This window comes from Ambystoma mexicanum, chromosome 9, assembly GCF_040938575.1.
Source record: "Ambystoma mexicanum isolate Mex_15411 chromosome 9, UKY_AmexF1_1, whole genome shotgun sequence".
Taxonomy (NCBI): domain Eukaryota; kingdom Metazoa; phylum Chordata; class Amphibia; order Caudata; family Ambystomatidae; genus Ambystoma; species Ambystoma mexicanum.
Window position 1 is genome coordinate 1,005,420,450 of NC_090931.1, and position 20,348 is coordinate 1,005,440,797.

The following is a 20,348-nucleotide window of genomic DNA, read 5'->3' on the forward strand; positions in this document are numbered from 1 at the left end:
AGCCACAATCATTACCACAGTAGTTTGGGGGAGAGGGGGTGTTTACAGCACTCAATGGCTACTGTAGCTTCCTGACCCATGCAGGTCTCCCACCCAACTGATTCATCCTGCATGATGCACAGGAATGTCACGAACATGCCAGGCCTACCAAAGCCTGCTCACTCAATGGCATCCACTGAAGTGCTGGCAGTGCAACCTCTTTCTGAGTTCCTGTGGGCAGGCATGAGAGGGCCATCCAGTCCTGTTTGTACATGAAATTCTGGGGCTTCTAGGTTTCTTAAATATCAAATGGGAAAGAAAAAACTGAAAGTCCCAGAAGCCAAATTGAGAAAAGGGACTTGGTGGCCTGTTCACTCATGGCCACAGGAAACTGGAGAATTCTGTTTGTTCTGTACTATGGTACCCCTATACCATGCTCTCCAATGTGCCTATGGAGTTGAAGAGGAAGCAATGTGTATACCTATTCAGGCTGGTGAGAACAGCAAAACTCTCCCACTAAAGAGCAGAGGGACAGAGGCCTAGATGATGTAGATTACACACAGATACATAACTCACTGTGATTGCACGGGCAGATGGACGTTCAGGTCGGTAAATCAGGCAGGCCTCCAATGACGCTCCACGATGAAAATAGCTTACCCACAAAGATCACAAAAGGGTCTCTCAAGCAGAGCTGATTGAAAAAGTCTACTTTAGGAGTTGGCACTCCGCTTTGGATTCACGGGGGGCACGAGTCTTCAGTCCTCCAGACCTTAATTGACTCTTGACTCACATTATTCACCTCCCCTTGTCCCACCTCCAGCCCCTTTTCCAACATACTCTGGGGTGTTGTTGGCAAGCCACTGCCTCCACCCCAGCCTGTGAGAGACAGGTCCTGGGGGTTGGGCTACAGATTCTTTATGTCTTCAGTGCACAGCAGTTGTAGCGTCCCCAGGCAGAGATTTAATCTCAAATGCAGAGCGTTTGACTTTTGAACTGGATTCTCACTGAAATACACATGTGTAACCGGTGTAGCGTCCCGTGGTTGCCTGACCAAAGGGATACAGTGATGCACTCTAGATGGTCAGCTGAAGAGAGCTAATGTGGCCGTGCCAAGCGTGCAAATAAATCAGTTTGCGTTATACCCTGACACTGTGTGGCTGTGTGTGTCATTGCGGCAGGCTCCAGCAAGCCCGCGTACGCTGACCCTGGAGGCCAAGACCTCACATTGGCAACGAGGCGAGCCCACAGCCTTTTCCCACAACAGCGGGCCGCTTCTCCTTAATGAGCCTCTGCTCCCTGCCAGCGCGAAGAAACAGTGTGGTGGAGGAGGGACGGAGCCTCAGCCAGCCTGGCTGCATTCAACACAGCCCAGGAGCACATGTTGCTGGGGCTGCATCAAACCGCAAGGGGCACGGGGTGGATTGAGGTTTCCAGGTCATAGTGACAAGCCCCAGCCCACCACAACACTATAAAAAATACCCTGGAAGGGTACCACCGTGCGTGTGCATCTGGATTATGCAGGAGAGGTGGTGCACCCCGATAAGCCCCAACAACATGTCAAACCCAGCGCAAGGCCAGGACCAAGAGCTCCCAACTCCCAGCAAAGCTCAAAATGGGAGAGATGCATTCCCATTACCGCCAACAATGCCCTTTGACACGATGGACACCAACTGTTTAGGCCGAGGTGGACCAGGTGGATGAAGGAATTCAACGCTTATCTAGATGCTGTTGGCTGCAGGAGGACTAGCACATCATTGGGCTACTCACAGTCACGCCTGGCCCAGAGGTATGGGACATCATTTTGGAATTACCTGAGGCTGTAGCATACAAGAATGAGGACCTCAAGAAAATCATGAAGGAACATTTCGCAACTCAGAGGAACATCGACTATGAGAGGCACTTGTTCCACATGATGACAACTCCTGGGTGAGAGCATGGACAAATTAGTACCGCACCCTAAATCAAGAGTAAAACACTGTGAATTTCACCTGTACAACAATGAGCAAGCCATCAAATCCCAAGTAATTGCGGTGTGTGAGTCCATAATACTGAAAAATAAACTGCTCCAAGTACTGCACTTGTTAGCGAAAATCCTCATCCTAGCTAGAACATCTTCCGCATTAGACCTACAAATATTCACATTAAGCAAGATCCACATCTCTGCACTGCCGACCATCAAAGAAGAGGCCATAAAAAAACTTTTATCTCAGCAACACCCAGCACAAGACACCCGAGAGGAGAAACAACAGTGTTTTCGATGCGGTTACTAGTCATGCAAAGCCATTGGCAGGATATGTTCCGCCTGTGGGTTTATAGATCACTTTTTGAGCCATGTGGTGGAACCAAAAAGCCGACAGAACCAGCTCTCCTGAACAAAAATCGCACAAACACAGGTCCCCACCCTGGCACCACCGAGAAGAAAGAAATAGAGTACCAGAATGATGACACCACAAGGAGAGACAACACAAAGGGGTCAGGAATTCCTTGTCACTTGATGGCTGCTGAAAAGGGAGGAGGAGGTTTCTCCACCTACACGCAAAGATGCCATCCACAAGCGAGTCGGACTCACAGTCCAGCATGGAAGAGGAGAGGTTACCTATATGCCCTGGGCAATCCCACAGCATCTGAACATAGCCCGACACTGCCACTATGCCTGCAAGTACAAGAATTTGAATTCCTTGTGGACTCAGGCGCCACCATCAACACCATGCCAGAATTCAAGTACATCAAACTCTCACAAAAGCCCAAATTGAAGAGAGCTCAGGTGGCAATTTCAGCATAGGGGGCCAAGGAAGCCCTCCCATGCCTGGGCACCTTTAAAACCCCCTGCCAACACAAAGACAAACAAGACCGCATTCTCATCCATGTTCTGGCAACCGAAGCTACGAGTGGATGTGTGCTGAGTTTCAAGTCAGCCATTCAAATGGGACTTATACACATACTGTATTAAAATCATGGCACATAAATACATCTCGCCCGGTGCCAAGATCGCAACATGTTTTCACCAGCTCTTCAAGGGAAATGGAAAACTTAAAGGGTGAAAAATTTGGCTGCACATCGACCAGACAGTGAAACCCATAGCCCAACACTTCAGGGGTATCCCTTTCAACATCCAATACCATTTAGAGAAAGAGCTTGCCCTAGTAAAGGTGAATTTAATAGAACCAGCATCAGGACCAACCCCATGGGTACCAGTGCCAAAAAGAGGTACTGACGGCCAAAAAGACTATGTGTGGACATGCACGCACCAAATCAAGCTATCCTCAGAGAACACCACCAGTCACCACGCATTACTGACACGATGAATCTAATAAATGAGGCCCATGTGTTCTCCTGTCTAGATCTCAACAAAGGGTACCACCAGATTGATCTTTGTGAGGAGTGGAGGTACATCACAACTTTCACCACACACCTAGGTTTATTGCGCTATAAACACCTGAGTTTTGGAATTTCTTCAGCAGCGGAAATATTCCAAGAAGAGATACACACGATAATCTGTCACATTCCACACTGTATCAATTACAGTGATGGAATCCTAATATTTGAACATTCCCAGGAAGCTCATGATGCCACCCTAACCAAAGAATGTGCAACTCTCAAAGACACTAACCTAACACTTAACAAAGACAAATGTGCCTTCAACAACAGCACACTCAAGTTTTTCGCCCATATTTTCTCAGAAAACGGAATCCGGCCTGACCCAGACATGATCCGAGCACTTACAGAAGCCCCTGGCCCTGCGAACATTGCAAAAGTAAGAATCATTCTGTGTTTGGCAAGCTACTGTACCAAGTACCTGCCAGACTTTGCCACAACAAGCGCCTCTCTTCGCTCCCTCACGAAGCAGGACCGCCTGTTCGAATGGGCCCTTCACAACACAAGTCTTTTGACAGAATCCAGAGAGACATCACCGCTGCAGTATGCATGTCTTATTTCGCCCAAACATGCAAATCGAAGTAACAGTGGACGCAAGCCCAGTGGGTCTAGGGACAATGCGGGCTCAACACTCGGGGAGTGAATTTGCGCAAAGGAGAATAGTGTTGTATGCCAGCAAAAGCCTCACCGAAGCGAAACAGAGATACGCGCAAGCTGAAAAAGAGGCCCTAGCAGTTGTCTGGGTGTGCAAAAACGTCCACTTGTTCCTCTATGAGAAACCCTTCACGATAATTACAGACCATCAAGCTATCATCACTATTTATGGCAAACCAACCACCTAGATGCCACCCAGGATAGTGAGATGGGGACAGCATCAGCAGGCTTACAAATACACCATTGTTCACAAGCCGGGTAAAGACGAGAAACCTGAGGACTTTTGATCCTGCCACCCGCTCGCTGGCCCTCAGGCAGCAAGCAACCACACGGATGGTTACATCAACTACTTCATTCACCATGCAGTACCACCAGCTATTTCAATGGCGAAACTGACAAAGTGCACTGCGTATGATACAATGCTTTCCCTCGCCACTTCGTGCATCAAATACAGAAGGTGGAGCTCTGCAGAAACAAGCATATGAATAACCAAGTTCTTGATGGACCCCTGTTCAGGATGCTTGCTAAGTCAAAAGATGTACTGTCCATGTCTCCGTCATCTCTAATGCTCAAAGGGGAATGAATTGTGCTGCCAGTAGCCGTCACCAGCGCACAGACGACATTGCACATGAAAATCATTAGGGAATTGTGTCAACCATACACATGCTCAGGAAGAGAGTATGGTTCCCAGGCATGGACAAAATGATCAAGACAACGCTGAAATTGTGCCATATATGCCTGAGCCTGCAAAACCCAGCATTTCCAGAGCCCCTGCACATTACTCCATTTCAGGAAGGGGTGTGGGAAGAAGTTGCGATGGATTTCTATGGTCCTTTCATATCAGGGCAATACGTGTTGGTGGTTCTAGATGAGCACTCAAGATATCCCAAAGCCAAAATAGTGCCCTCCACAACTGCCACGCCCATAATACCCAGCGTTCAGAGTTCCCAAGGCGGTCAGGTCAGAAAATGATCCCCCATTCACCAGCTAGGACTTCTGCGACTTTGCCACCTGCATGGATTTCCACCACCGTAAATATATGCCACTGTGGTCCCAAACAAATGGACTGTTGAGCGATTTATGGCAAACCTCAAATTGCTAACATCACCCACAGGCCTTTTGAACAATCACTGTATCAACTACTGCTGGATTACAGAAACACGCTACATGACTCCACAGGAACATGCCTGGCTGAACAAATGTTCAGTCGCTCTGTGCTCTCAAGGCTGCCCCAAAAATGCAACAATCCTGAGGAGAAAAAAGAAGAACATGAAGTAAGGAGGAGAGACGGCAAAGCAAAGTACAAAATGAAAGCATATTCAGATCGAAGGAACTGTGCACGGAATGCCAATCTGGGTATGACAGACTCAGTCCCAAAATGTCATCCCGCCTTTCCATCCTCAGCCCCTGATGATCACTTACATGAATGGGTCCATGGTAATGGCAGAAAGAGATGGATGGGCAGTAACTAAGAACAGCTCACTCTTCAGAAAGGCAGGTGATGCCAGACCACAGACCGCGCAAGAATGGAGAGAGGAAGAGGACTATGCCAGGGGGACATCAGGATACTCTCGTGATGAATCGGAAGACAGGGAGCCAAAGTCAATGGAGGACAAACATGAGGAAGATAGTGCATTGCAACAGGTCAACAACAGACCACGACGCACCATTCGGAAAACCCGACATAGGTTCGAGGAAATAGGGTAGGACAATGTTATTTTGGGGGGAGAGGTAAAGTCCCATGGTCACCTGACCAAATGGACACAGTGACACAACATAGATGGTCAGCTGACCAGAGCTAATGTGTGCGCGCAAAGCACCCAAATAAATCAGTTTTCGTTATACAATGACACTGTGTGGCTGTGTGTGTCCTTGCGGCAGGCACCAGCAAGCCTGCCCATGAGACAATCCTGGAGGCCAAGACCTCACACAAGGGATGGCTCTGCAGAGCACTCCTAATGCATGTATGCAGTTCTGATCATGTTCATGAGTGAGACAGTGTCATTCATGAACATAATGGGAGTGGCAAATCTACTGCACTGAATTCAATGGGGCACTGTTCCTCACACTCCAATGGACCAGCCACCACTGTATATATGTGAGCTTTTGTGGACTTTTAGCAGGTTTGGTGAAGTTAAATTAAACCAAAAGTTGAAGCATATACAGAGCACATAAATAGGACATAGAGGTGCTTCTCGCCTTAAATAAGATGGAAACTGAGATCGGCTGAATGCCAGAAATAAAAATGGTGCAGAAGCAACCACCCATTGGCCAACTGATATAGGACATCTTACCCCACTTGAAAGACATCACAGTGTAGATAAATAAAAAGAAAATTGCTTCTTGTGACAATGCCACAACTTACACTACCTTGCCACCAGGCTAGGAGTCTGCGTCTGATTAAGGAGTTGACCAGCAATGGTGACTTGGAGGTGGTAATCAGTCTACAGGAAGTTATTGTGCTAGAAGAATTCGGTCGACCACAATGGGCAACCTGGTAGTGCCCCTCGCAGTGAAGTGTGTTTACAGGCTGATGGTGGCAGGCCACCTCCCTCCATCTCCTCAGAACTGGTGTAAGAGCACCGCTAAATATGGCAGCCCCATCAGGGTATATGGGAAGACGTGTCCACCCCCCCACCCCCCACACCTCTATATTATGATATGATATGGCATTTGTAACGCGCCTATACACAAGTGTTTTGGTTCGCTACTGTTACTTGCTTTACATTTGTAATTTCCCCAGTAGTTATGAAGTGGACATTCAACTTATAAAACCTAACCAAACGCATATATGTTGCAATTTATTTGAGTACATGTGTCTATTAAAAACTGCTGGCATGTTAAGGAAAACTGTTTACACATTTTAAATATACTTGTTAATGAATTTGTGAAACGAACCATTGTGCCTCTTGGTGTAGATATTTGGGAATTTATTATCAGGAAGCTGTGCCATGTCTATTGTAAAAAAAGTAGACATTTTATATTGGTAATAATCCATGCCTCTAATACCTGCTGACTATGATACATTTTAGTAGGTGCTCCTTGTCTTCCATGAGTAAGCATTCAGTCTCAATTGTGTTTGCTGCTTTAAACGAGGTTTCTTTCAGAATAATTCTCAGACATGATACATGCAAACAACATAAAGATGAGATGCACAATTAATAAAGAGGTTACACTGTACAGCATTTCTTCCACTTATGTTTCTGCAATTTCGGAAAACTTTACAAAAAAGCTGTCGCTGTTAAAGTACATATTCAACGTTATACAAATAAGTTGTCCAACAGTCCATGTAAAGTCCTAAAAACAATTGCCTCCAAACTCACATACAATATTCAAAGGGGGATTAGTCATGTATTAGTTGTGCAAACAGGGTTCATGCAACATATTTAGTGAAACTTACATGTAGAGGATTCCACTTCCCAGCCTTCATGTTGGCATAAGAAAAAGAATAGATAGCAACATTATGGGATCAAAAAGAAACATTTATGGGAAGTCGTATCGATTTTCATTGTAACACATTTTCTTTATTCAAAAATTGCTGATGTTGAAAATCATTCACCCTCACTACGAGCGCTGTAATACCACCAAGATACAACCAAACGGTATAACCGATACTACCACTTGCTCCAGCGGTATTACCAGCAGATTACAAGTGGTGGTAGTCAGTGTTAGTCCCCATTAATTGAAGTCCATAGGATTCCATGGGATTTGGCCTATTACTGCCAGTGTTAAAAGCGCCAGTTTGGCAGTTTTGGGCAGTAAGGTGGAGGAATTACCTCCAGAATTCTGCAGGAGGTGTTTCGTCTGCCTTACATACAAACCTGTAATTCGGCGTAATGTCGTGGTAACTCTGTTGCCATTGAATAACCACTGATTTTTACCAGACCACCAGATACATGATGAGGCCCATTGTTCTGTTTTTGAAGCTGCAGAACCTACTGTGATGAATCAACTTCTAGGGCGCCAGAGGTCCGGGGATGAATATCAGTTTCTAAACCATCAATCAGCCTCACACCTCTAGTACCAGTAGGGATCTGAACAGATTGGAAACACAAGTTAATTTAATAATCCTCCTTGTCCAATTTTGGTAATGTGGACGGAACGGCAGGCTTATCTCCCCAAGGTCGTTGATCGTTGGTTAGTTACAACACAGCGAAAATACAATTATTACCCAGTGATAAAAGGGACTGTCCGATCAAGGTTGTATACAAATATCTACTTTTATTATTATTCAACAGACAGTTCTAGCACACTACAAAATACAACCCACAGTTTCAAGAAGGAAAGGGGATGCACTCTGGATACTGAGAGGAGAGTAGTCGGTAAAGTAATTAATCACAATATTTCAAGAATACTTGGTTTCAGCACATAAAATGTCTCTGTGGCCCTTCAGAGAAACACCAGGGGGTCATAACCACAATGGGCCTCATTACGAGGCTGGCGGTAGCCGTGCCTGTAATACAGGCATGGCTGCCGCCGGTATTCATTTTTTTCTGTGACCAGAAAAGGGCAATTACCGGGTCATTATGACCTTGCCGTACCCAGTAATTGCCCTTTTCTGGGTGCCGGTAAAAATTGTTCCCCATTCCCATTTGAGCCCCATAGGGCTCAATGGTAATGTGGAAGGTGGAAGCAGCGGTACCGTTAATAACGTTACCGGTGCTACCGTCATGTTCTGCTCGCGGGTGCCGGTACGGCCACCAGGTCAGACCTGGTGGATGCAAAGGCAGAGCAGAACTATTAGTTTGCCCGTACGGTAACAACGGTACCGGCAAGTTTACCAGTACCGTTATTACTGTACCAGCAAACTCGTAATGAGGCCCAATGTACCTTGTGCTTGTAGAAGTCCTTGGTGCTCGAAAGTGTGGAGTCAGTTCCAGGGTGCTTTGCAGCTTCTGTGACAGAGTTCAATACGGGAGACAGCTGCGGGTATGAGGCGGCAGGCAGTTCAATGAGCAAGGCTGGATGGACAACGGCAGGCTGGTCTAGCGGTGCAGTCGGTTGCAGCTCGAGGGGCTCGACTGCCTCGAAAATGTCCTTTAAGTTGGACGCTGGTTGATGCCTTGTCGGTGCACTCCTCCTAGCTTCTTCGCTGGGCTAGTGTCGTCCTTTAAGGCAGACGGGCCATAGCTGAGGAGAGTGTTGCAGGCAATGGCCATGTCCTTGGTTTGGGTCAGAGAATCTCAGGAACTTCTCATCTAGGAAGCTTGCTTGGTCGAGGGGCTCGACTGCCTTGAAAATGTCCTTTACGGTGGACGCTGGTTGATGCTTGTCGGTGCACTCCTCAGAGCTTCTGCGCTGGGCTCGTGTCATCCTTTAAGGCAGATGGCCCAAAGCTGAGGAGAGTGTTTCAGGCAAACGCCTTGTCCTTGGTTTGGTTCAGAGGCCCTCTGGCACTTCCCACCTAGGAAGATTGCTTGCAGAACCTAGCAGGGCACGCTACGTGCTGGCTGGGTACCGGTTCTGGGGCTGCTGCAGGGTCCTCTGGGTTCAGTATCTCCTTCTCTCCCTGGGAGATGTTTAGGGGAGGGGTCTTGTTACCCTCTTGGAGTTCTTGTTACTCCTGGCAAAGTCTTCAGATGATCTGCCAACAGAGGGGCTCAACCCTCGGGAGGATAGCTCAGTGGCAACGTGCTTGTCTTGGAAGCAAGACGACACGGAGCAACACGGGTTCGATCCCCGGGTCCACGCTTAGAAACCTCTGGGTATTGAGCGCGTTATAAATAACCTATCATATCTTAACCCTCTTTCAAAGCCAAATCGGCCCCAGTGATTGGTGTAGTAGTATAATCTTGCCTTAATGAACCATTCCTGGGTCATAACCTTAGTGATTTGCAACATGAAAGGTAAAGGGGTGAAAACATGTACTACTAAGTGCTGCCCTTCTTCCAGTCTGTTGTGGATCAAAGGGTCTCTCCGGTTAATTGAGCTCTCTGTGGTTCCTGATTAAAGGCAGGTCTCCCTTAAAGTTGTGACGAGAACATACTTTCTGTCTCCATCAAATCACATACTCCTACCCTCTAAATGGGACCCCCTGCGGGGGGGGGTGCCTACTGTAAACTGATGTACCAGTCATGACACTTCACTGCCCCCTTGATACTGAGGAGCAGGAGCTGGCTTCAGGTTGACACAGTGCATATCAAAGGTTGTTGGGGGTTTTCCTGTCTTTCGTTAGCCTCTGCAGTTAGGCCCCATGTAGGCATATTTGAAATATACTCTATTAGAATGCTAATTATGTTTAATTGCTGCCATCATTCTGCTGGGGCCAACAAAGGATAGGGCGGATCCATGGAGCCTTTGTTATTTAATTAGGCTGGCCATGGCAGGGGGAATGTTTTTCCCTCCCCCTTTTGAGATGCCTTGATGTACTCCGGGGGGTCACTTTACAACTAAATCTGACAGGGAGAACTTTTTCTGTAGGCTGTGTGCACCCAGAGTACACATGTCTATGTGTATGTCATGCGATGAACATATGAACATTTAAAAAAGTCCAGGTGAGCGCACACCCACCGTGTAGATGGTCGAATTCCTCACACCTAGTTCTTTTTTTTTCAAAGTTATTTTTTTATTGAAATCTCAGACCACATAAAATACATCTCAATATGTAAACCGTAAATATAGCATCACAACTAGTTAATATCTCTGTGCCGAAATTTCATTTTAACTGATTAACAATAGATCTGTTGCTCTTCTTGCACTCTTTATCGTATAGCTGTAAATAGGTTAAGAAAGGTTATCTTGAACTGGGATTGCAAGCAATTCAAAAGCAAAGCAGAGGGGAAAAAAGAAAGGTATGAGAACAAAAAAAAAACAGGGACTTCATAGCATCTTTGGTACTTTTGTCTAAATAATACATATCAGAATCATTGCCATGGATTCAACAGGTATTTCACAAGTCTCATTTGAAAAAACATGTGCTCCTTTTCAGCTACATAGTCTAGGAATGGCCCCACGTGCGCATAAATTTAGGGAGCTTCCTTTCGATCGTGGCTGTCAGTTTTTCCATTGCAAGTAATTCCCAAACTTTTCACCCACCAATATGCTATATGCGGACCCTCCACATCTTTCCAAAATCGGGCTTGCGTGAGCTGAGCGGCCATTAGTAGTTGAGAGATTAGTTCAGCACTGGGACCTGACAATGGGTAGGTTCCGGATGTCCCCCAGCAATAGTGTTTGTGGGTCCATTGGAAGCAATGTATCACAAATCTCCTTGATTTTGGATCTTATCTGCAGCCAGAATGATTGCATAATCAGACAATGCCACCATAGGTGTCCCAGATCGCTACTCTTGCCACATCCGTGCCAGCATGTGTCTGGAAGATCTGGGTTCATTGCATGTAGTTTATGTGGAGATAGATACCAGCGAAAGCATAGTTTGAGAGCCCCCTCCCTAACTGCCGTGCATCGTGAGGTCTTGTGGGCCCTACTCCATATTTATTGCGAGGAGTTTTGCGAGATCATTATCCCCAGTTCCCTCTCCCATGCTAATATATATGGTAATTTTTCCTCTAGCGGGGAGTTCTCCAGGAGGTGGTAACACGCAGCTATTCTATGGGTCCATTGGCCCTCCATAACTGTCAATTCTATACCTGTAGGTGGTCAAGTGACTCCTAGTCTTACACTCGGATGCGTGACCCAAGGATGCAGTTGTAGGTATCTGAACCTCTCTGTTTCGGGGAGCCTAAACTTCATCTTAAATTGTTCAAAGGTTAGGGGTATGTTATTATCATAGAGATCTTGTAATCTTAATGGTTTCTCATCTGACCAGAGGTGATATGCATTAGGTTGGGGTCCTGGAGAGAAGGCTGGATTCTGTGTGATAGGACAAAGGGGAACCAATCCAGTTGAGAAGCCCCATTGTGCACAGGCTTTATCCCAGTAACAAAGCGTATTTGTTGTGGTAGGCAGTAGAGCGATTTGGTGAGTATGTGCTTCTCTTGAGAGGAACGGCAGGAAGCTCAGGGGGGCAGAAGAGGCTGCCTGTTTAATATCGTACCATTTAGGTGAAAGCTCCCTTGGACCGGACCATCCCAGCATTACTGCTACCTGAGCTGCTCTGAAGTATCTCGGGATAGAATGAAGTCCTAGGCCCCCGAGCGCTTTCCCCCTCGTAAGTAGTCGGCACGGGAGTCTCGGTTGTTTCCCTAGCCATATGAACCGGCCAATTTCTTTTTGCAGTTCAAGAAGATATCGTTCTGGGATTGCTATTGGGAGGGCATGAAATGTGTATAAGAGTCTCGGGAGCAGGGACATTTTGATTGCACTAATACGATCGACGGGGCTTTAAGTGGGCTGGGGCCTGCCGGGGCTGGGCCCCGGCAGTCTCCAAAAAGTGAGACTGAGCCGGGGCCCTGCCGGGGCCCCCCGATGCCACCAAGCCACGGCGGGTGCATCTCCTGCCACAGACGCGCGACGGGAGATGAGCCTGCCGGTCGGTGCCGGTCGGCCATCAAGAAGTCAGGCGCCGGCGCCGGCACCGCACAGCAGAGTCAGGCAACACTGCAGGCACAGCTGTGACTGACAGACTTGCCAGCCAGTCACAGCTTGAGCAACGCTGTGACAGACTGACACTTCTGCCAGTCACAGCTGCCTGGAATGTCGTTGGAAATGGCGCACTTTCACTCCTCTTGAGCCTCAGTGACGTGACTTCCTCAGGCTCACTCACGAGGAGTGAAAGTGCGCCATTAGATGTGTTTGGGAGTGGTGGACCATCCGTCGGTTTCCTTACCTGCTTGCTTCTTCTTGGCACTGGTAAAGTAAGTCTGCCACTGGCTGCATGCCTTTAATGTTCCTTGCTGTTGGAGTTTCAGCTGGTTAAGGCGAACTTCGCACTTTAATGTGTACGTGTTCGCCTTGGAAAGCTGAAACTGCAACAGACAATTCTGTTGCTTTTTTTTAAACGTTATTTATTTTTCAAATCAATGTTCCCCTTTACATGTTTTACTTTCCTGTTCTCTCGCATGCATTTTCTGCATTTCCTTTAGTTTCTTTCCCGTTTTCAAACATTTGGAATGCGGAAAACGGAAAAGAAACTAAAGAAAATACATGCGAGGGAACAGCCTGTGTTCCCATCATAGTTTCTTCATTTTCTATCCCTCCTGCCAGGGCCGTCACGAAGGGGGGGGGAAACTGCCCCAGGCCTCGGGCCCTCACGGCCGTCTGGATGGCAGAGATAAACAAAAAAAAAAAAGATTTTAAAAAAAAAGTTAAACACAGCATGGATACATGATATGATATAAGATTTATTTTATTTATGTCGCGCTCATGCACAGGTGTTACAGAGCGTGACCAGGCAAAGGGAAGGGGAACAAACAGGGAAGAAAACAAAAACAAACGATCTTACTAGGCCCAGTGACATTGAGAACGCCAAGTGCATGGGGAAGGGAAAAAAGGGGACAGTACATGGGAGGGGGGAGAAAGTGGAAAGTGCAGAGCATAGGAGAGAAACAAGATAAATAATAAGTTAATGAATAAATGGTGGGGGAGCGGGGCGGACAATACTTTGGCACATGCACTGTTGTTCACACTAAAACAATGTGGTGTGCGAGCGGAGTGGGAAGCATATTCCATCCTGAGTGCATCCCTTATTCATAAAATGATGTTGCATGGGATACCCTACATCTGCGGCTCCTTCTACTGGATATGGTCTGTCCTGGTGGAGGCCAGGCCCAGCAGAAAGCACGATTCAGAAACGGGTCTTTTCATACCCCGGCTTGCATGGCCATGCCTAGAGCGGAAATGCTCATGGCAATCATGAGCCTTACCCTTCGTTTTTGCCTTTCAACGCCTGTAATATATTGTTTGCACTGAGTGTCAAAAATGCAAGCTGTTGCACCTCATTTACGCTACACGTACGTGCTTAACTTAGAAATCTAGACAGGCACAGTGGGATTCATTAAACTTACACTGGTGCAAGTGCAGTTATGCGCTACGGCAAAATCCGCCCCAGTACAATAAAAGTGTTCTTTTAATGCATTGTGGCCCCCAGGGCCATATTTGTCCTATTGATAATAAGGCATGGCATTTTCCCTGGGCAATTAATTGCCCTGATGCGAAAATGCATTGAAATTATGAATGTTAGCCCTAGTGCCAATACCATAACTTGCAACGTTGCACCTTTCTGTACCAAGACTTATGCAGGGCCTTCACTGGGGCTTGAAATTAGTGCTTTGAAATGCTTGCCTTATAAGTTGCCTTTTGACACTGGTTCCTCCACATCAACCACTTGCTGACAAAGGAGGATTTAAAGATTTTCAGTGGGCATTGTGTTTCAGCTCCCTGCTGGCTGGCCGTCTTGTGATAATCAGAGGCTATTAACTCCTAGCTGTATTTCTTTGTCTGCATTATAATGTATGTACCGAACGGGTGCCTCAGACTGTTTTCCGCTCTAAGTAATTATCTTCAGCCATGCCTAGGTAAAGAAAACATAAGTGTTATCAGGTGGCTAGACTGGCCTGCATTGAATATTGGGCAGTCTAGCCAGTAATAACACTTATGGTGCACAGCTAGTCTGGATATACATTCCGTGGCATGTTTCTTTTTTTTTTTTAGTGGCTGTGAGTCCTTATATGGTAATACTGGCCCAGATGCCTTTGGGTTTGGCACGCTTTACATATGCTGAATAAATAAATAAAATAGATTGATTGCAGTCTCAATGGACATTCTTCAGTTCAAAAATTAATCAGCCGCCACTGAACATCATCTACCTGTCACTGTGTATGATGTGTGTTTTAATGTGCACAAAGGGGCAGGGCAGGGCAGTCCTCCCTAAAGCTGGCGTCACACCACCCGCCGTCATGCCATCCTATATATATTTATGCATAAAAATGTTAGTCTGGAGTGAACTTGCCTTCAGTAGAGAAACATAACTTAGCTGGAGTTGATTTGCTGTCATAATAAAGAACCATATTTGGGATCCTCCACACACACCAGGGGAGAGTTATCGCAACTCCTGTTTGCGGCGGCGCCGCTGGTGGCCCAGAACAAAAAATCATAAGGGGGCCTCACCAAACATTTTGCCCCGGCCTCGCCACACTTTGTGACAGCCCTGCCTCCTGCTCTTGTCTTCATGATTACACACAGCTGCTTTCTTTCCAAGGAGAGAGTCTTCCCTCTTGGCGAATCTCAGCTCTTGGAATTCTCGGCTTTTCCCTGGTGTCATCATTTTCTTTGTCAAGTGTTTTTCCATTAGGCCTCTGCTTCTGTCTCTCCATGGACCTTCTTATGCGGATTTCTTTACGTCCCGTCTCTCGTCGCTATTTGTAGGGTTCTTACTTCTAATGTATTTAAATAAACTTCTTACAAATTCAGATTTGTGTTCACTTGTGATGTATTGGTTATACAGAGCTCGGCATTGCATTCTCATATTATGGCACATTTAACCAACCGCTTGGAACGGTCTCCACGGCCAGAATGTTCGGGCATATATGGTTCTACCCTAGGGTGTGTTCCTTCATTACATGGCATGTGATGTCAGCACCTGGCGGCAGCGCCTGGTGTCCCACCTCACTACATAATGCCCCTGTGCAATTGAAGACAATTCCAAGTGCTTCCCCTTCATAGTATCTGCCAAGTTGTGGAGCTCCCTCTTTGCTTTGAATCCTTATTTGTGTATGCTTGCTCCACAAATCAACCATGTATTGGGAAGTGAGAAGTAAACTCACTGAAAGTGAGTGTGTTTGTTTGTTTGTTTCCTCATTTATAAGGTGCACCAAACCCTCGGGTAACTGGGCGCAACGGTTACAAGGTTACTTTAAGCTTCATGTTACAGACATTGCATGATATATACACAAGGTACAAAATTGGGAGTACAAAGAGTCCAAAACAGATGATACAGTATGGGAGACTATATTGCAAGCATCAGGGTAGATAAAAGGTCAACAGGATAGTCGAGAACAAAGTGAGAACTATAGGTTACAGTGTAAAATTGTGTGGAAAGTGTAAGAACTAAAAGTATATGATTAACTGCAGAGAGGTCCAAGGGAAAACAGTAAAGGGTTAGGCAGCCGACAGTAGCCATGGCCTTTTACCACACTACGCTCTACGCTAAATATGTCTCTTGGATGCTGGAGTGTGCGCCCCCCTGGCTACAGGGTGCGTTCAGGTGCTTTGCATCATCACATCGATACCCAGAAGTAAGATGCAAGGTTGGGGACACTACATACCTCTGTGAACTGAACTCACACTCTTGTGTTGTAAGATATCACATCCCATCCTATAGGAAGGGTCTCATTATTGGAATAGGAAGGATTGAGATTTCACATCTCAGGCTATGGGAAGGGTCTCATTATTGGAATAGGAAGGAGTTGGATATCACATCTCATGTTATAGGAAGGGTCTCAGGTTTGGTATTAGAAGCATTGAGATATCACATCTCATGTTACAGGATGGATCTCAGGTTAGGAATGGCAAGGTGTCGGATATCACATCTTATGCTACAGGAAGGCTTTGAATCCATTTATTAGTGGTTGTTAGGTTTATTTACCACCCAAATTAGAATACTGCCTTTGTCACTGCAATAAGATGTAGTAATGTATATATAAACTAGGTTCAGAGCAGTAAACCACATTTTCTTTTTTTACAGATAGGAAGCCGAGAGTTTCAGCCGTGCACAGGTTAGAAACAGATCCGCTAGTGATACACCCAAGATTTTGAGCGGCCATTAACAATGTCTGCGGTACTTCCCAAGCGCAAGTCTGTGCAGACTTCATTGTTTGACTACTTGCCATCAGCGAAAAGATGTAAGGTGGAGGAGGCTGCCACCATTCTGAGTGGGGATGAGGAAGCTAGCCCAGTCAATTCGAGAAGTGAGGCACCAGAAATATGCCAGGATTCATGCGCTAAGGAGGCCAGTAGCTCCAGTGCATCTCCCGCTACACTGCAGCCTGTGCCAGAAGAGCCTCTTCTAACTCCTGATTGCTGGAGCGAGCAGCAATGGTGCTATTTTAAGGGGGAATTTGAATGGATTTTTCTGGCTTCAGGCCACATTGGATGCTCTGTGTGTAGGGACGTGAAAGCAACAGGTGGCTTATCCGTGCACTCCTGTGTGCTAGGTTTGCGCATAAGCATGGAATGGGCCGATGGAAAGGTGGGTCCTTCAGGTTTTGGCAAACATGCTAGGCAGAAGCAGCTCCGAAAGAAGATTATGGAGCACAAGTCAAGTGGTGCTTATAAGGCATCACAAGACATTCTAACAGCGCGAAAAAATAACCACTTGACAGAAGTCATGCAGCAAAGCAGTGGCAAACATTTGGAAAGCACATGCAGAGTGTTTCACACTGTTTTCTACCTGACCAAAAAGAATCGGCCATTCACAGATCACCCTGATTTGGTGGACCTCCAGGAGGTGAATGGTGTTGAAATGGGTCGTGTGTTGCACAGTAATGTTACTGCAACAGAGATAGTGAGACATATTGCATCAGAAATGCAAAAGAAGTTAGTGTGTTATATCAGAGAACACAAGCCAAAGATTTCTGTGTTTGTGGACGAGAGCACCACTGTCAGCAACAAATCAACTTTGATTATTTATCTGCGGGGTCTTTTTGGGGCTCATTGTAAACCAGTCACCATTTTCTTTGGTCTAGTGGAGCTCCAAGAGACAAATGCCTTGGCCATAAAGGAAGCTCTGCTGGGGTATTTTGAGAATGTTGTCATCACAAAGACCCTGTTGCATGAGATCTGGATTGCTATTTGTTCAGATGGTGCAGCTGTAATGTTTGGTAGCAAAGGGGGGGGTGATAACATTATTGCGAGCGGAATTCCCAAATCTTGTGTTATCGTGGCATTGTCTAGCTCACCGCCTTGAACTGGCCGTTGGAGACACTATTGATGATGTTGGTGGGGCCAATCATTTTAAAATGTTCATGGACTCTTTATATGCCACATACAGCATGTCACCAAAAAACACAAGACAGCTACAAATGGCTGCCAGTAATCTGGGTTTGCAGCTGCAGAAGATAGGGAAGATGCTGGACACACGATGGGTTGCATCAAGTTATAGGATTGTTCAAGCTGTTTGGAACTGCTTCCCTGCTTTGTGTAAGCATTTCGGAGAAGCTGCTAAGGATCTCTCAAGACCCACAAGGGACAGAAGCAAATATGACGGTCTGCTTAAGAAGCTTACCTCCAACTCTTTTGTGAAAGATTAAGGGCTTATGTGCGATGCCCTTCAAGAACTGAAAGACTTGTCTCTGGCTCTTCAGAGCCGGGATATCACAATTGTGGATGCACACAGACTCTTGGTGGGGCAAGTCCGGAGATTCTTTGCGATGAAAGAATCTCCGGGGAGTTTGCTTCTACTGCTCAGAGTGCAGTTGATTGTGGACACTCCAAGGGCGTTCATATTTCCCAGGGAAGGGCAAACTCTCTGTCTCTGAATGAAAGGCAATTTTATCAAAAACTTTCAATTAACCTTGCCAAAAGGTGTGCTCCAGACTTGGATAAAGAACTTGTAGCCAGTTTTACTGTCTTGGATGCAAAGAATTTACTGAATGATGAAGACATTGTACTTTATGGTGAAAATGAGATTCAGACACTGTGTACGAAATTTCAACTCCCAATCAGAGACACCATCAATGCCTTCAGGGATTTTAAGGACTTTGGTGGCAAAAGGTGCCCTGAAGCATTTAGGGTTTTGGTTGCTTGCATGGAAATGTTGCCCGCAAGTAATGCAGATTGCGAAAGGGGCTTCAGCGCCATGAATTTAATTGCTTCGCCAAGCCGAGCATCCCTCCATGTGGCCACTATTTCCTCATGTTTATGGCTGAAACTTAATGGCCCTCCAGTAAAAGCATTTAAGCCATTGTCCTTTGTAAAAAGCTGGCTGGCAAAAGGGAGACGAACAGCTGAGGAAACGCACTGCGAGCAAGCTCATGCAAAGAAGGACTCCCTTGAAGATTATTATGTGGGGTTCTGGGAAATTGTCAATTAATTGTTTACACATTTGAATGCACCTGTTAATGTACTTCAACACCTATCCTTTTGTCAACGGCTCAGTTAAGGGTCCAATACATAATCACCTTGAGCTTTGATTTGTTATACTTTAAGCCACGTAGCAAGCAGTATGCTACACAATATGTACTTAGTAATGTAGGCCCGACCAGTTGAGAAATCGTCAATTAATTGTTTACACATTTGAATGCACCTGTTAATGTACCTCAACACCTATCCTTTTGTCAACGGCCCAGTTAAGGGTCCAATAAATAATCACCTTGAGCTTTGATTTGTTATACTTTAAGCCATGTAGCAAGCAGTCTGCTACACAATATGTACTTCGTAATGTAGGCCCGACCAGTTTTACCATGTTGCATTTAGGCCCGCCCACCAATTGGGCCACGCCCATCTTGTCTTAGGCCATGCCCCCAAATGAGGGCCCCCCCCTCAGTTTCTTACCCCACTTAAAGCACTGACGACCGTGCCATGATATCTCTTGCACTTCCCATCTCTGCAGAGAGTCCCTGGCTTCCTTTAAGAGATTAGGAATGTTGGCCATCAGTAGGCCCTTGTAAATTGGAGACAAGCGCACACCTAGGTATGTAATGTATGTGGACCTACATTGAAACAGGTATGTGTTGTGTAGTGCTATTAGAGTGGCCTGAGATTCTGACAGGCCCATTCCCATTGATTTTTCCGAATTTATCTTGAACCCGGAGACCATAGCAAATTGGGCCAATAAATTCATAAGGATAGGTAGGGAGCTACGGGCGTCTCTAAGGAAGCAGAATACATTATCCGTGTACAATGCAACTTTATGACATTGCCCTTTGAGCTTGAATCCCTGGACCCCCGGGTGAAGGCGGATGTGTTGGCATAGGGGCTTCATTGCCATTGCAAAAACCAATGGCGACAGAGGGCATCCCTGCCTAGTACCCCTGCGCAGGGGTATTTGAGAAGACCCCTGCGAGTTGAATCGCACACGGGTAGATGGAGTCTGAAATTTTGACAAGATTAGCCTAGAGAATTTCGGGCCAAAGCCTTTTAAGACTAGGTCCAGGAATTCCCAGGACATGCTGTCAAACGCCCTATGGGAATCCAAGGACAGAAGCGAAAGGGTGCCGGGATTGACAGAGCCAAGGATATCAGGTCTATAGATCGGCGGATGTTATCATACACCGAACGGCCCAGGATAAATCCAGTCTGATCTCTATCTATAATGAGAGGTAGGACCTCCCACAGGCTGCGAGCAATAATTTTGCTATATATCTTCGCATCTGAATTAAGGAGAGCTATAGGCCGATAGGATGCGCATTCTGTTGGATCCTTTCCTGGCTTCAAGATGAGGGTGGTGGCCGATTCTGCCATCGTCTGTGTGACAGTTCCTTCTTCCCACAGGGAGTTAAAGA

At 46.3% G+C, this 20,348-nt stretch overlaps 1 protein-coding gene across 2 annotated transcripts in view; it reads right to left on the reverse strand.

Annotated features, from left to right (window-relative positions):
- Nucleotides 1-20,348, reverse strand: part of CERS6 (ceramide synthase 6) — a 1,220,327-nt gene that overhangs the window by 99,618 nt on the left and 1,100,361 nt on the right. Inside the window, exon 10 of one of the 2 annotated variants that reach the window (XM_069616259.1) lies at nucleotides 7,409-7,432. The exons of the other annotated variant lie outside the window; for it this stretch is intronic. Within the exon in view, the coding sequence (XP_069472360.1) occupies nucleotides 7,409-7,432 (24 nt within the window). The remainder of the gene's footprint in view (nucleotides 1-7,408; nucleotides 7,433-20,348) is intronic. 2 annotated transcript variants of the gene reach the window in all.